Source organism: Grammomys surdaster, unplaced genomic scaffold, assembly GCF_004785775.1.
Source record: "Grammomys surdaster isolate TR1022 unplaced genomic scaffold, NIH_TR_1.0 126066, whole genome shotgun sequence".
NCBI lineage: Eukaryota > Metazoa > Chordata > Mammalia > Rodentia > Muridae > Grammomys > Grammomys surdaster.
The window spans coordinates 5,084,446-5,099,955 of record NW_021620876.1 but is presented as its reverse complement, the minus strand read 5'-3'; the positions used below and the strand labels follow the sequence as shown (position 1 = coordinate 5,099,955).

Here is a 15,510-nt window from a genome sequence, read left to right as displayed (position 1 = left end):
TCGGGAGGCCAGTGCTTCTCTGTAAAGAGAAACTGGAAGGAGCGACAATGAACTCAGAAATGGATGCTGGGCAGGGATAAGGTGTCTCTGCTTCCTCACTGAGAGTTTCCTTGAAACATGGTTTGTAAATGATATCTGCCTTTAGGATAAAGGAATTAGAGGAAATTGGATAATATAAGTAGCTACATTTTCTACAATGTCTGAAAAGCAGTTAGCATGGTTCCCAGCACAGATGGTATCCTCCATTCACTTTCAAAATTTGGTACATGCCTAGCCTACTCATTTTTGCTAAATCAATTACTGGTAGCCACCCAAGGTAAGCTGATAGGATTGCCAATAATAAGTATGGATCTTGTTGAAGGAGGATAAAAGTTAGCTACATGGAAAACACTGAGATCTAAGTCTGAGAAGCTTGAGTCGTTGGTAGGCCAGAGAGATCTCACTGCTGCCTGGACAGCTGTCTTAAGCTTAAGGCCCAGTAGGAAGGCTCTAAGGGAATGGCTTGACTGTTGACCTCAGCTGGAGAAATGTCACCCCACTGATTTGGGGTCTTCTGTGCAAAGCCTGTGCATCAAGGCCACAGAAAGGATTTGCTTAGGGAGGGACCTCCCATGTGATCCAATCATACTCAGCTGCCGGAGGTCACAGGGTCTTCAAAGCACACCCACATTTCACCTTGTCACAGTTTTGTCCAAGAATGAATAAAACAAGTGAAGTAGAAATTGCTTCTGGTAAGAGATGAACAGGGAAACCTTGCTGGGCAGTGTGATATCTAATTGCCCCCTATTCACAGAAGAGCCTAAAATCCTTCAACTGCCATAAATACTGGGAAATGGTATGTGTATGGAACAAATCACCAATGTGGTTGCAGCATCTTTTCCAGTGGGGGAAGGGAGGCAGAAACGGAGAGTGACAGAGCATGTCCTTGGGGTGAATCACCAGAACCTGCTCTCTGCTAGCAGAAAATTGCCTAACCTCCCTGAAGCCCATGGGCAGCTGCTGAGGCCTGCTTTCCTCTGAAAAGGGCTCACATGGGTCTGGGTGTGCCCTGCTATCCAGTCATTGGGATGTCATAGCACACACTGACACACATTCTATTTTCCAGGTTCGAGAAGAATAAAGAGTTTCTTTTCATAAAAAAGGATAACAGCTGGAAGTAAACCTTTAAGAAATAAATATGTGGCATGAATAGCAGGCTAAGGAGATGATGAAGAAAATGTCCTGACCCAAGGGAATATAATCGCCTCTTGGATTAATGGATGGCTTTTTGATTCTCAGTGGCATGAGACGTCTCTTCTAAAATTTCACACAAAAGACTAAACAGACATAAGAATCAATTTTGATGTTAGAGGAAGGTATACTTCTTCTTTCCTCCATTTCTTCACGAATAGCACTCAGAGAAGAACCCCCAGTCTGTTTCATTTGCTCTGGTAAATGATGGGGAATGAATTTTCAAGTTATCTAACTTTGCTTGACTCGTCTCTGTATCTTGGTGACAGTTGACAAAAAATGTCTCTTAGCACTGTGGAAAAGGCATTGCTGTAGTTAGGTGCTTTGAACTTGTTGGTAGATCTTCCTAATTGAGTCACATGTAGGTTCCTCGATTGTGTGGAATATAGCCTGAGACAGGTTGTACAGTTGTAGCAGTGGAGCTAAGAGGGAGGGGCATGTCCTAGAATTTCTTTCCTTGGATGGTTTTAGACTAAAGTTGGGAACAACCAAAAATAGAGGAGTTTCTACTTTATGTGCATAAGGTCACTATATGACCCCAAGCACTATGATAGTTGAAAAATATTACCCCAGGTAAATTCTCAGTAACTAGCTCCCCTGGACCTTTTCCTCCTACCTCCTGCCAGTCTTCTTCAACTTTACAGGCATGAGTAAAGTTCTAAGGCAACCAGCACCAGCCTCACTCACGGAACACCTGGCCTTGCCATAGAAGCTGGGCTTGAGGACAGTTTGGAAACAGTCTGTCCCTTACAGCATTGTTCTGTCCTCATTGAAGGCACAGTCCCCAACCCATCCCTGTGCAACTCATTATAGTCACTGGAGGCACAGCACCCACAACTGTGTAAAAATGATGCCTGACAATAAAGCCTAGTCTCTGTACTTCTCAGTGGTCCTGCCTCTCTATCCAATCACACTCACACAGGATACTATAAGATCAGTTCAACGGTCCAGTGCCACCAAAAGAGCAAGCCTGCTCTTGTTTGACATCCTCTGCATATAGACTTTGGTGTTTGTATTCATCTCTCATTGTTGACAGAGAACCTCAGTGATTCTCACAATTCTCCCCTCGTGTCTATTCTCTCTCTTTAAAAATCAGAACTCTCCCCAAATCTCCAAATATGCTTCCTACGGTCCTGTCATTCAGACTTCCTAGTCTTTCTGAGACTCATCACCCTGTGTTTGAGGCAGCAGGGTGCCAATGGCCCTGGTTGGCTTAAACAAGTCCAGGCCAATTCTTCTGAATTCCAAGGTCATTCCAAGCAAGGTTCACCAAATTAGAGTGTCAAGATGTGAGGATGGGGGTCTGGGGAGTCATTGAATGAGCTGCTAGGAAGCCAATTATGCAGAGTCTAAAGCAGTGGAGTCCTCACTGTTGAGCACAATCCTGTCCAAAAATGCTGAACATTTAACATGTGACAGAAATATTATGGAATAATATTTAAAAGCTTCTGTAAGAATAATTTTAGAATTATATCGTAGTAAGCTAATACGCCATTTAGGAAACATCTCTGTGTCTTAAACCTGACAGTAGAGATTTCCTATATCCATCCTGGCAATTCTAAAATCTGATTAGTAATTGTTTCTCCACACTTCACACACCACCTGGGAAAATGAGAGTATCATACATAGTTTTCAGCTGGAGAAGAATATACATCCATTTTTTTGAAGTTTTACTCTTATATGTATCCATGTGTGTGACTAGAAAGTGTAGGCCATATAAGTGTGGACAGAGTCCAGAGGTCATTAAATCCAACAGGCATGCTCAGGTCTAGATTCCAGACCTAAGAATATCAGCAAGTGCTTTTAACTGGTGATCTATCTCTCCAGCCTCAAAGACATTCCATTTTAATTTACGATTACCTATTCAGTTATTAAAATTTCTCTCATATGGGAAAAATCTAAATAAAAGGAGTTAAGATTACTAAGAAACTTTAATATTATCTCATTGCAGTTTTTCTTTACCCAGAGGCTTTCATATTTTACTGTTTATGAACACTTGCCATGCATTGTTAGTATTAGTGTATAAGAATGAACAAACTATGTACCAAGAACAATACTGTGCATCTCATGTCAGTTGATAGAAATCTTTAGACCAGTTGGCAATTACATCACATGTAATCAGCAACCTGATGACCCTGGCCATGATAAACACCTGAATTATGGACATATGTGGGTAATTAGCCCACTTATCGGCTTAGGTTTACATAAACATTTTCTGTAGGGAGAGAAGATATGCCAGCTGTTAACAATGTTATATTCCACTATATATAATATTTAATGCTTTTCCTTTTATTTTTGAGATTATAGTATGATTATACCATTTCTCTGTTTCTTTTCCTTCCTCAAAACACTCCAGAGAAATCAGTCTTTGAGGTGACCAGGCCTATCCAGAGCATTCCTAGAGATAAACTGATACAAATTTAGGATGGTTGGTCTGGGATCCACAATACCAACCATCCTAAATTTAATTGGTTATGCTGAAATAACCATGTATCTATCAGAAGAGTGAAACAAACTACTGAATCAGCCTTTCCAGTCTCAGGCTATGGCCTGGTGTGACTTTCATTTATTCTCACTAATTGTTGGATTTTGAATCAGTCCATAGTAATATATTTCTTCTGGGTTCTAGGTTGAAACCTTAACATCATTTTTCAAGGAAAGCTTTGCTTCTTATCCTTGCTAAGATGGGGTTCTTTGTTCATACCCAAAGTCAAGGGCTTTCAAAAACACAGTGATTGAAAAGGGAGTAAAACACAAGAGAAAACCACAGAGCACATTGCTCATTGCACAGGAGACTACTGCCAAGGCCCCCCATAGGCTACATTTAGTTGGATTTAAGAAAATAGCTCCAAACATAGGTTCAGCCTGTCTAACTACAAAATGATAGAATATGTATCTATTGGTGGTGTTGTCATTGTTGTTGTTGCTGCTGCTGCAGCTACTGCTACTGGTGATGGTGGTGGTATTGTTATTACCTGGGAAATACCCTTCATATTTTTTACCTTTATCTTCAGACTGCTTCCATAGATCCAAAACCCTTTCTGCCTATGGATTGAGAAGCTCACTACATTGTCCTCTATCAAGGCATCTGTTTCCTTTGGCCCACAGTGTGGAGTTCCATTGGGTGTTGTTCTTCCAGATCCTTCCCTTTAAGGTTACTTTGGTCTGGTTGATTCCTTTTACTAAATGTCACTGGCCTACCAGACAATGACTTTTACATTATTCCCTCAATCCATATTTTCAGAACTGCCCCCGATGTCCTTCTGACCTTAAGTTTTAGTTCCCCCAATTCAGGTGCTCTAGTCAGTTGAGGGAGATGTATGTGCTGTCCTCTGGTCTCACCTTATTTGGAATGATCTGTGTGTTTCCTGTTGGACCCTGACACAGACTTCTAATATAACTATCCTTCTTAAGCTGCATATGACAGTAGATATCATTACATTAGGCAAGAGGTTCCATTTGAAGACAAGTTAGACTACAAAGAAACTATGTCTTATGGATTTGCCTAGTTGGGGACAGAAATAACAAGGGGCCAGTTCCCTATTGCAGAAATAGGGATCACAGGGTGAGAACTGGTGAAATGTCTCCCTGAGATTGTCATTGAAACATTCTCAATAATGGTTTCTCAGAAACCATAATCTTATTCTTCGGGGTGGGTGTCAAGTGTTGGTGATAGATGAATATCAACCAAGAAACCCATGGAAGGGACATGGAATGTTAGTTAATCCCCAGGACACCCTGGACCTTCTCAGGGAATTGTTGGAATAAGGACAAGCTCCTCGGAGGAGAGCTACTTACATGAGTTGGCCGGTACCTATTGCAAGGTACACACACATCTTCATGGCCCTCTTCAGTACCTGAACCACCTGGCCCTTAGATTCCCATTTCTTGAACAGTAAAATGTGATGAATCACATTTCAGTTTTGTACAGGTCACCTTCATTTCAAATTTCATTACTATAGTCAAAATTATTTCAAATTTTCTAGTAACTATAGCATTTTGAGATATCCTTTTATATGTTAGTAAAAATTCCTAACTTTCAATTTAGATTAGTTTTTAAAGTTATGGATTATTAAACTAACCCACAAAGATGCTGAAGCTTTAAGTAGCACCAAACAGACTAAGATTGAAGAAGGACCTGTGCCAGTAGGTATGGGGTGAAGGTGATCCAGTGGAAGTCTAAAAGGAGCTGTTTCAAGGCTCTCTTCTTTCCAGGTCTTTGTCAATGTCAGGTGGGAGGAGCCTCGTGCTACTTGTTATGATGCCTAATACCTTTTTTTTTGTGGCTAAAATCACATGTGATGTTTTAATATGAATCAGTTACTGTTATTTAGTGGATACAGAAGCAAAACAAAAAATGGTTGCTTGTGTTTCATAGATTGTGCTTGTACATAGCTTAAAGAATCTGGTCATGTAGTTATGATCAAGTTTTGGAAGTAGGTTTGGTGGAAATGCAGGACATTGGAAAAGAAAGTTTACAGGTGACTTTTCAGGAGATCAAGTTTTATCTGTGTACAGCAGCTCCGTGTGTGTTGTCTGATGTCATCTTTAATACACAGAACATGGTGTACCTCTGGATAAAACCCAAAGTCCATATTAATTATGTGGACCTTGGTGTATTATCTCAGTTTAAAGGGAAAGTTTATCATTAAAATCAGAAAAGCCTAATCATTGAATTCACCAAAGTTAGGAACAACAAAAAAATCAGGAAGTGAGTTTTACACTTACAAAACAAAACAAAACAAAACAAAACAAAACAAAACAAAACAAAACAAAACAAAACAAAACAAAACACATTCCATAAGGGCAAGGCCTTTCCTTCTAAGATAAAGCCGTGAGTCCAGGCTAGACAGCAGCACTTACTGTGGACATAAGTGTCTCCCAGCCTCAGTGTCTTTGCTATGGAAAACCTACAGACACTGTAAATCACCAACTGGAGTCTTGGTGAAGGTGAAGGTCAGGAGGGAGAAGAGATGCAATAAGGCTATTGTAGATGTTAATATTTTTATTGTTTTCCGTTACAGTCAAGGAATTGGCACTTTTTACAAAATAATAATTAAGACTACAAACTAGCCTTTACCCAGCATTCTAGTTGGAACTTGAAGGAATGCCAAAATCCAAACTGGATTGGAGAAAACAGTATCCTTGAAGAATAGTCAGCTGGCTGCAGCTATGAGAAAAGCAAGGTGACCCAGTGGTGCTTGGAACATCTGACATCTTACTCTGGATGAGAAATTGTTGGACTTAGGATTCCTAAAGGTAGAAATTTGGAGATCCTGAGTCACTAAAGACCTACTTAGCTCATCTTGCAATCTATATTATACCAGTTAGTAAGAAGTACAGAGCACGGAGCTAATTCAGAATGAAAAGCTATTCCTGGGGTATTCTTTAAAATGAGTATCTCCATCTGCATAAAGATATCAGCTTTATGAATATATTTTTATTACTTATAAAGTAGCATTTCATACACAATTAAATATTGATTTGTCTGCCTTTTTGAGTCATTCTGAAATTCCTTACTCTAAAAGGAGTGACTAAGATGTTCTGCTGGCCTTCTAATGTTTGCATACCTTTCTACTTCAGGGCTGAGGGCAGCTTGCAAGGTTATAGGTGCTTCTCAGTTTCTCTTTATACTAAGCAGTATCAATATCTCCAAGAAATAAGGAGGATTATTTAATTCTGTTTAGCATTACACCACTTTGGTTGAGCAGATCTCTAGGCTTGTGTGTAGCTTTGTGGCTGCTCATCCTGGTCTCTGTCCCACTGGGTGTGTTAATCCCAAAGATTCGAGGAGAAAGACCATCTACCCAAATCATAAGTAACAGATGGGGCCTAGCCCAATCCTTGAGAAACAGAGGTTTAATCACAAATATGAATGAACCTAGGTTGTCTTTATTATAATAAGACGGCGTTCAGGCTCAAGATGTAGGCAGGCAGGTTCATCAGCTGCTACAGGCTTCATGAAAGGTTTGGGAAGACTTTCCTAGTCTGCGTTGGCTTGGGTTTATTTGAGAATGAGAGGTTGTGGAAAAACCCTTTTCTTTTCTTATGAGAACTGAGGCTTAGGTCAAGAGATGGGATGGCCTTCAATTAGCTTCTTCATGATACTTTTCCTCCAGTCCAAGAGAAGTCTAAAACAAATCAGAAGCTTTACATTTACAGTGGAGGCCTTGGCTGCATTTTACCTAACAGACACTTTCCAAGAGAGGCAAGTGCTTGGTATGCTTGATGTCCCCACAATACCATCAGCACTTCCAAGCTTGGACTCTCCCTTGGAAAGCATCCAGTCAAGGCTATGGAACTGGGTTCAGGGTTCTCATCACCAAAGTACCGAACTTATTCTCCTACTTACTTTTTCTTAATGTATTTCAAAAATTTAAAATTAAACCATAAATACATCATTTTCTTCCCTTTTCCTGCCTCTAACCTCTTCCAATTGGAAAGATTAAAAAATAAATAAATAAAATAAAAACCTAAAGTGTGATGAGGTCCCGCAAACTAAAGTGTATTTATTGAGCAGATCAGTCAAGGCATTCCTATAGTGTCACTGTGATATAAGAATTATAGGAGGCAAACAAGCCACCTAGGAAATTAACTTCATGGAATATTTTCCATGACTATCTATTCAGGATTTTTATTTTAAATAATGAATTTTGTTGACTATCAATAGAGTAAAGATGAACAGAACCATGACTTGGACTTCAAATATCATGTGGTGACTGTTTCCACCGAGTTAATATACAGTGCCCTGTTTCCCAGTACTCTACAGGGCCCCAGTTCCATCATCCCACTATGCCTAGGATTTAACTTTTAATCTGGGCTCTATAGCATGTATTCCACTACATAGTTGATTTGGGGTTCACAAATTGAAACATAGGTTTCTCTCTATTTTTTGAAATTCTAAAAACATAATTCTGTGGCAGTAACATTTAAAACAAAACAAAACAAAACAAAAAACAAAACTTATGTGGTCAAAAGAAAGAAGGTTGTTGGCTGTAAAGGCCAAAAGCATTTACAAAGATGCTATTTCAGGGGGCAGTGAGTAATAAAGTATTCTTTTAAAAGCTTACTTAACTTCCTTTCCTTTTATCAAACTGGAGGCATGATAACCCAAATCTACACACCCTGTGCCTCGCCCACACGAGCAGTATGTATACTTAGTGAAGAAATCTAACAAAGAGCCCCACTGTCTGAGGGGTTATGATCTGTCAAAGTCACAGAGAATTCCTTCTGCTTGGAGTTTTTTAATGACTGTGAGGAGCTTAGACAAGGGAAGGGGACGTTCAGTTTTCATGCTGGTCTAAGTAAGGCTGAAGTCTTGGTTGAGTATAGGAAATCTGCTGACAACATGATGTGCCAGTGGCACATGTTCACTTTGTATTTTCTAACAGCCATCTAACAACTGAGGAAAGGGAGCATGGATGTGGCAAAGGTGTCAAATGATTCTTCTAAGCTGCGTGGAGAAGGGAATGGGGATTGTCAGGAATGATGCCTTTTGATAGCTTTCTGGAAAGTAATGAGGATATTTGTCCTGCAGTTTCACAAAAAAGAAGGCTGCACAATCTGTTTTGGCTTCTCCCCAATGCTACTTTATGCCTTAGAACAGTGTGACATGCCTGCATAACAATCTTGATTCCACTCAGGATGTTGTCTTGAATGTGAACATTTCTTAATTTTGAAAATTACATTTATTTGAGGGGTGTGTGTGTGTGTGTCTGCACATGCACTCAGTCATGCATGTATAATGCTTATAGATGCCATAGCATGTGTGTGGACACCAAAGGACAACTTTTAGAAGTTGGTCTCTCCACTATGTGGAGCCTGGGAATGGATCTTAGGCTATGGTAGCAATCACCTTTACCTATTGTGCTATCTCACAAACATGAGTCTTTTAACTCTCTGTGTGTGTGTGTGTGTTTGTGTTTGTGTGTGTGAGAGGGGGGAAGAGGGTTCTTTTTTAAAAAAGTTGTTTTGTTTTTTAAATGTTACTGCCACAGAATTACCTTTTTAGAATTTCAAAAATAGAGGGTCTCACTGTGTAGCTATAGACTGGTCTGAAACTTACAATTTAGACCAGGCTGGCCTCAAACTTACAAAGATTCACTTGCCACTCCCTCACAAGTGGTAGAACTAAAGGAATGCCCAGTGGTCTTTAGCTGACTTCAAAAGGAGGTATACCTCAGGGAGGGATCCCATTCTTGTTATTCTGCCTACTTCCCAGGGATTTCTTTCTTGTATGGACTCAACTACTTGCCTATATAGTTAGACAAGTTCTTCTTTCTTGCATGTGAGTCATATCATTTGTGTGCAGACAATCCTGCTGGACTAGGGCTTTTGCAATAGGTGTTTGCTCTCCAGCTAAATTTTCTCAAGAAATTCCTTCCTTTTCCTAAAGTGAAAGTGTTTAGACAAAAGCCACCATTCCCTCCAGGACTTAAGATAGTTGCTAAAAGGCATAAATTTCCTTATCTCTGGCAAAGGAACATATGCTTCCTCCATTAGCCTGTGTCTAAGGTGCTTATTCAACAGAGCACAGCCAACACTGGCTGTCCTCCTCTCTCAGCATCTCCAATGCCTATTCCTGGAATCGTGGTTCCTCTCAGCACTTTTCAGCTGGATCCCTACCCTGAAAGCCCCTTAGCTTCAAGTACCTTCCCCCAGTTTCTCTGATCCTTATATAACCTTAGCAGTTTTGGCTATGTGTCCTTTTGCTCTCTTGACCTCATATTTATTGTTGGTTCTGCCTGTGGATCTCCCTCTGGACCCCTTTCTTGTCCTCTTTTCTCCTCTTCTCTCTCTCCTCTCTCACTCTCTAACCCCATCCTCTTCTCTCATGACCTGGTGAGTCTGCTATCCATATTCAGTCTGGATCCTTCCAAATGCTTCTGGATGTGCTCTACCTCCTATCTATAATAAACTTTCCCCTCAACTCATATGTAAAAGCAGTCATCTCCTCATTTTTTTTCCTTCAGTTTTTCGGCTTCTTCTTCCCTCTGTGTCCTGTAAGCTAAACTCTGTGGTCCACCACAGATTATTCTCCTTGCTTCAGTTCTCTTAGGAAGATGTGGGATGACTTGACTCCTTCAGCCAAGTCCAATTCCCCAAACTACACAAGACAGTCCAAATATTCAAAAATGAGCCCAACCTGGACTATAAGAGGAATTCTGGTGGTTAGATAAAAGCCAACATTTCTTGGGAACTTGTGAAACCATGTTAAATCTGCCAAAAGGAGTCATTTCCCTTAGCTCTGGCAGAAGGGGCATATGGTTCTCTGTGGACATACACCTGTGGGTGAATATTAAAACCTATGCTGGCCTGCAGGCTTTTCCAGTATCATGAGCACTTATTACACACCTCAAAGTCTTCACCCTAGCATAATGGTTTCTCCCTTCCCCAGGTTTCCCTCCTCCTAGATGCACATTTGTTCTCTTTATAAAAGCAAGAATTTCTCCCCTGCCATTGCTGTTCAGACTATGCTTTTGCAGTTTGCCATCCCCTAGTGCCGCCTCCACCCCCCACCCCCCGCCCCAGATAGTCTTGGCTGTGTTCAGTGTCCATTCTTATAGTGAGGTTCAGTTTACTCTTCCCTCTTTTTGTTCTAGACTCTTCCAGAAGCCTCAAGCTGTTCTCTCTGTTATATATTCAGTAATCGTATCATGGAATGGCCACGTCAACAGTTTCTTTACTGTCCCCTCCTTTATGCATACATCTTCATGTGATTATTTCCTCCTAAGATCATTCTCTTCTTCCTTTTCCTGTAAACCCTGGGCATTTTCCTCCTCTATGCTAATGGGAGCTGCCTTCCTGTTTTCCCCTGATTATTTCTGATATTTTATTTATTTTTATAATACATATTTATTTTGTATGTGCATGTTTTCATGAATATGTGTGCACATGCTGTGCCCAAGTGATAAATGATAAACAGAAGATGTTAGACTGTCCCTCTGCACCTGGACTAGTGTTACAGATGTTTATGAGCCACCATGTGTGTACTAGCGATTAAACCTGAATCGCCTGTAAGAGCAACACTTACTCGTTACTGCAAAGCCATCCTGAATTTTGTGGTTAAAAATAGGGTGTTAGAGTTAGAAAGGTACCTTAGACATTTTTTCTTATATAGGATCTTCGAGTTCAGGATAGAACACTGCAGCTGTTGGGCCACCTGTAGTTCCAGCTCCGAGTGGTACTGACTCTCTCTCAGAGATACCTGAGCATTGGGACATACAACTTTTTATATGCAGACACATGAACATTTGCATAAATACAAGAAAAATCTTTTCTGTTTCATTTAAAAAATAATATGCAATGAAATTACCTTGAGAGCCACTGAGACAAAGTATGAAAATGAGGAAGAAAGCCAACATTGCCTGAGTTTTCGTGTCTTATTGAAACCCTATCAGTGGGTCTGTCAAAGACAAGCAGAAAAGTCAAGCTGTAAATTTTAAATGTATGTAGAAATTAGGACTTAGTATCTGACTCCAGGAAATTAAATTATTGTATGTTTGTATCATTTCTCTTGTAAACATGAAACCTGATATTATCTAGATCCAGCAGTATGGAAATTCTTTATATGTCATGGAAGAAAAATTAGATTAATTAGGCTTTTTAAATAGTCTTTCTTTTAAAGCACACAGACTTTTGTACACAGGGCCTTGAGAGGTTGATCACTATGTATAACTAGAATGTCAACTTTGCAGGTGGGTCTCACATCTGGATCATTGTCTATTGTACGGCAGCTGCTAGAAATGGCTGCTGGTGAATAATAATTTGGCATTGATTTCATAATGCTTCTCCAAGTAGTAGCTTTTTCGCTTGTAAAGCTTGTTACATGTGACAAATACTGCTTTTGTAGTAAAATATGCTAAAGTTAATTCAATTCATGTGTCAATTATATTAATTATGGCTTTAATTATATCACTATTCATAAAAAATAATCCAGTATAGTACATTATACTGTATACCAGTATAGTACAGTATAGTAAAGGTAGCCATTGTGATGATGATTGTCAAAGAACTTCTCAATACTCAAGAAAGTGAAAACATAGTTGGCAATATTCGTGCACACACAATATAGTGAGTGTCTATAAGACATACCTGTTTTTCATTATGCCAAGATTATAGTCTTTAGTTTTTAAGAAATAGCTACTATAAAGGAATGCTTACTATTGTTTTAAATCTTCTAAAAGAAAGCTTAAAGGGGACCAGTTTGGAGAGCTACTGCCATCAGAACAAATCTAATTCTATGGTAGGGTAGGAGAGTTTAAAATGATTAACACAATCCTTCAAAACAGTATTAGATTTTTATTTTATTTTCAAAATAAAATTAAACAGGTTAGTTATTTAATGTTTCTTTTTTATAGTTTTAAGTATTAGAGAAAATGATTGAAATGATTGAATACATAAACTTGGAAGAGAGTCTTCCCAACATGATTATCCATTTTTTATTATAGGCATAGTTAGATAAATAAAGAAAAAATTTAAAGCTCCTGATGGTAAAACATAACAAATAGAGAAAATGTGTGCAGCTTGACAAAGTTATTGCTATAATAGCTTCCTTCTCTTCAGAATAAATCACTGATTATTGCTAAAGGGAGAAATGTTGTAAGACAATACTCATTTCAAAATAAGGTCTTTCTATGTATTTACACATATATTGTAAGGAAAACGTAAGTAGAGACACCACACTGATTATATCTGAAGACTGCATACAGTTCCAAAGTTTGTTTTTACTCTTAATAGTAGATCAATATATAAAATACTTTTTCTTTCATAAGCCATTAAACAAATCTTAAAACTTAGGATCATAAAGAAAGAAATAAACAGATTCATGGTGTTTAAATGTGATATCATAGCATCCCATTCCCACTGTCCCAAACTGAGACACATCATTACCAACTTCCCACTCTTATGGACTCCGACACACTCTTTGTTTAAAGTTCCAACATCTCTCTTTCTAATTTCAATGTCAGCTGAAGTTCTTATTTCATTTACAACTATGACTAGTGTTTGATATTTCCTAATTCTCTGGCCACCAATTCCTCTAACTCAAAAATAGATGTGTCCACTCTTGCTATTTCTTCTACTGGTTTTATCTAAAGCTTTCTATATTCACAACTTTTTAATTCAAGGACTCTGTCTCTACAACCATATCCTCTCCTTACAGCCTCATCATGTCCACGCTCTTGTTACCAAATCATTTCCAAAAGTATAAACAATAACCTTTTTCAGAAAGACATCGGGATGGGTATGGCCCTCATGCCTCACTGGACAACGACAGGGGGACCGGAGCCATTACAAGGTCCCCTTCAAATACTGGAGGTCAGGCCTCTATCCCTGCCTTCGCAAGTTTAGAATCGCCACAGCCCTTCTATACTTAGAGAAGGGAGGAGATGTCAGGGGCAGCCCTGCTTACACACTGTAGGCCTAAAATAAGCCATAGGCCTAAAATCAGCAATAGGCCTGTCATACATGTATACTAACACCAAGTCTTGGGTCTCAGTGGAAAAACATTGAAACAGATGGCTATAAGATAATGTCAACAGGCAGCTTTTGTGGAAATTTATTAGCCTGAGTAGTCGTAGACCTTGTAAATAGGTAGCCTTGGCAGACAATACCAACTTAGATAAGGACAAGCCAGTCATAGGCAGAGTCATAGTGACTTGTCCCCTGAACCTTCACCTAGCCGATACCTGGTTCTGAAGATATCTGTATTCCCCCTGAACACCCACACTCCAGTGTCATTCCCTTCCCCACATCCTGCCTTTCTGTGTTTATAACCCCTCTGTGAATTAATTACGATTTGAGGAAAAAAAAAAGCTTTTTCAGAAAAACCCAAATAGCACTAGAACTCCTTGGAATAAACAAATTAATAATTTTGTAGGATGAAAAATAAACATATTAAACCCAGCAACCATTTTATATAGCAATAGCATTGCTTAAAAAAGCAAACAAGCCAACCAGTCAAGCAAAAAAAAAAAATGTTATGTCAATGTTAGTATTTTCAGAATAAAATGTCGAGAAATAAATGTAAATCAGAAAGTGAAAAACTTCAATGAAAGTTATATCACAGTAACAAAAATCAATAAAGGCCCTGCACACAAATGGGAAGACATTTCATGACCATTAAATGAAACAATCATTAAAAGAGTTTCTATTACACAAAACAATGTAGAGATTTAACACATTCTCATCAAAATATCAGTCTATTCATAAATATAAAAATGTGCCACCAAAATCCATTCTGCACCGCAGAGTATCTTAAATGCTCAAGCAACACTGAGCATTACAGTAATATGCCAAAATGTTACAATACCATGCAACTTCTATCTGCATAACAGACATAGCCACCTCAACAAATCAGTAAAGAAACCTAGCATACCCTTTGACTCAGCAATCTTGTTACTGAAGGAGTGGAATTCGCAGTATTTATGCTGTTGGCACATCGATATTCACATATTTATTGCAACATAATCCCATAGTAATGTTTTCTGCAATACATTTCTGTGTCTCTAAATTGGAAGAAACAGCTAAAGCATGTTCCAAGTTATGAAATACTTGGTAGAGGATATATAAATACGACTGACTTACCAAGCCATTTCATGTAAATTAGTCCAAAGAATTCTCCTAGAGTTGTCAAGACCAAACCAAAAATTATAAGGGGGCCGTATATTGATTCACAGCCTATAAAAACCAAAAAAATTTGCTTATTATAAATGCAAATAAACTCCTTAGAGAAATAAATAAGTAATGTCAAAATTTAAGGAAAATAATCACTATTCAATAGATAAAAATTTTACATGCTAATTATCATTAACCCAGTTAATAAACTGATTCCAAATTGTTTTAAGGAAAAAAGCTCACATTTGCATAAAATAGGCAAGAATAACAGAAAATTCTGTTCCCAAACAATTTGAGTCTGGTTACTCTTAAAGTTCTTCTGTAAATCTAGCCATAATAATTTGTATATCTAGAGGATACTCATGAGGTTTATATAAAAAATATCCTTGTATTGACATCAGAAGCATAATCACTACTGGAAGAAATATGATATTAAAAAAGAAAATCTTAAGCCAGAAAATGCTAAGCATGTGAAGAAATGTTATTAATTGGAGCTGTCAATGCAAAAAAAAAATGCTGTAGATGTGTTCATGCAAACAGTTAAAAAACTATGTCCTTAGCATACAATCCAGTATCTATGCAAATGAAGTTAATAATGTACATCTATAGAAAAAATAAGATGTAAGTTTTTAGCAATTCTATTTATAGTTACAACAAATCTCA

The 15,510-nt window shown here is 38.5% G+C and overlaps 1 protein-coding gene across 1 annotated transcript in view; it reads left to right on the top strand.

The window, feature by feature from the left end:
• Myh15 (myosin heavy chain 15) overlaps window positions 1-2,109 on the top strand; it is a 138,908-nt gene extending 136,799 nt beyond the window's left edge. The window contains exon 41 of the mRNA XM_028755586.1: window positions 1,106-2,109. Coding sequence (XP_028611419.1) covers window positions 1,106-1,120 — 15 coding nt within the window. The 3' untranslated portion in view covers window positions 1,121-2,109. The remainder of the gene's footprint in view (window positions 1-1,105) is intronic.
• Window positions 2,110-15,510: the final 13,401 nt, after the last annotated feature.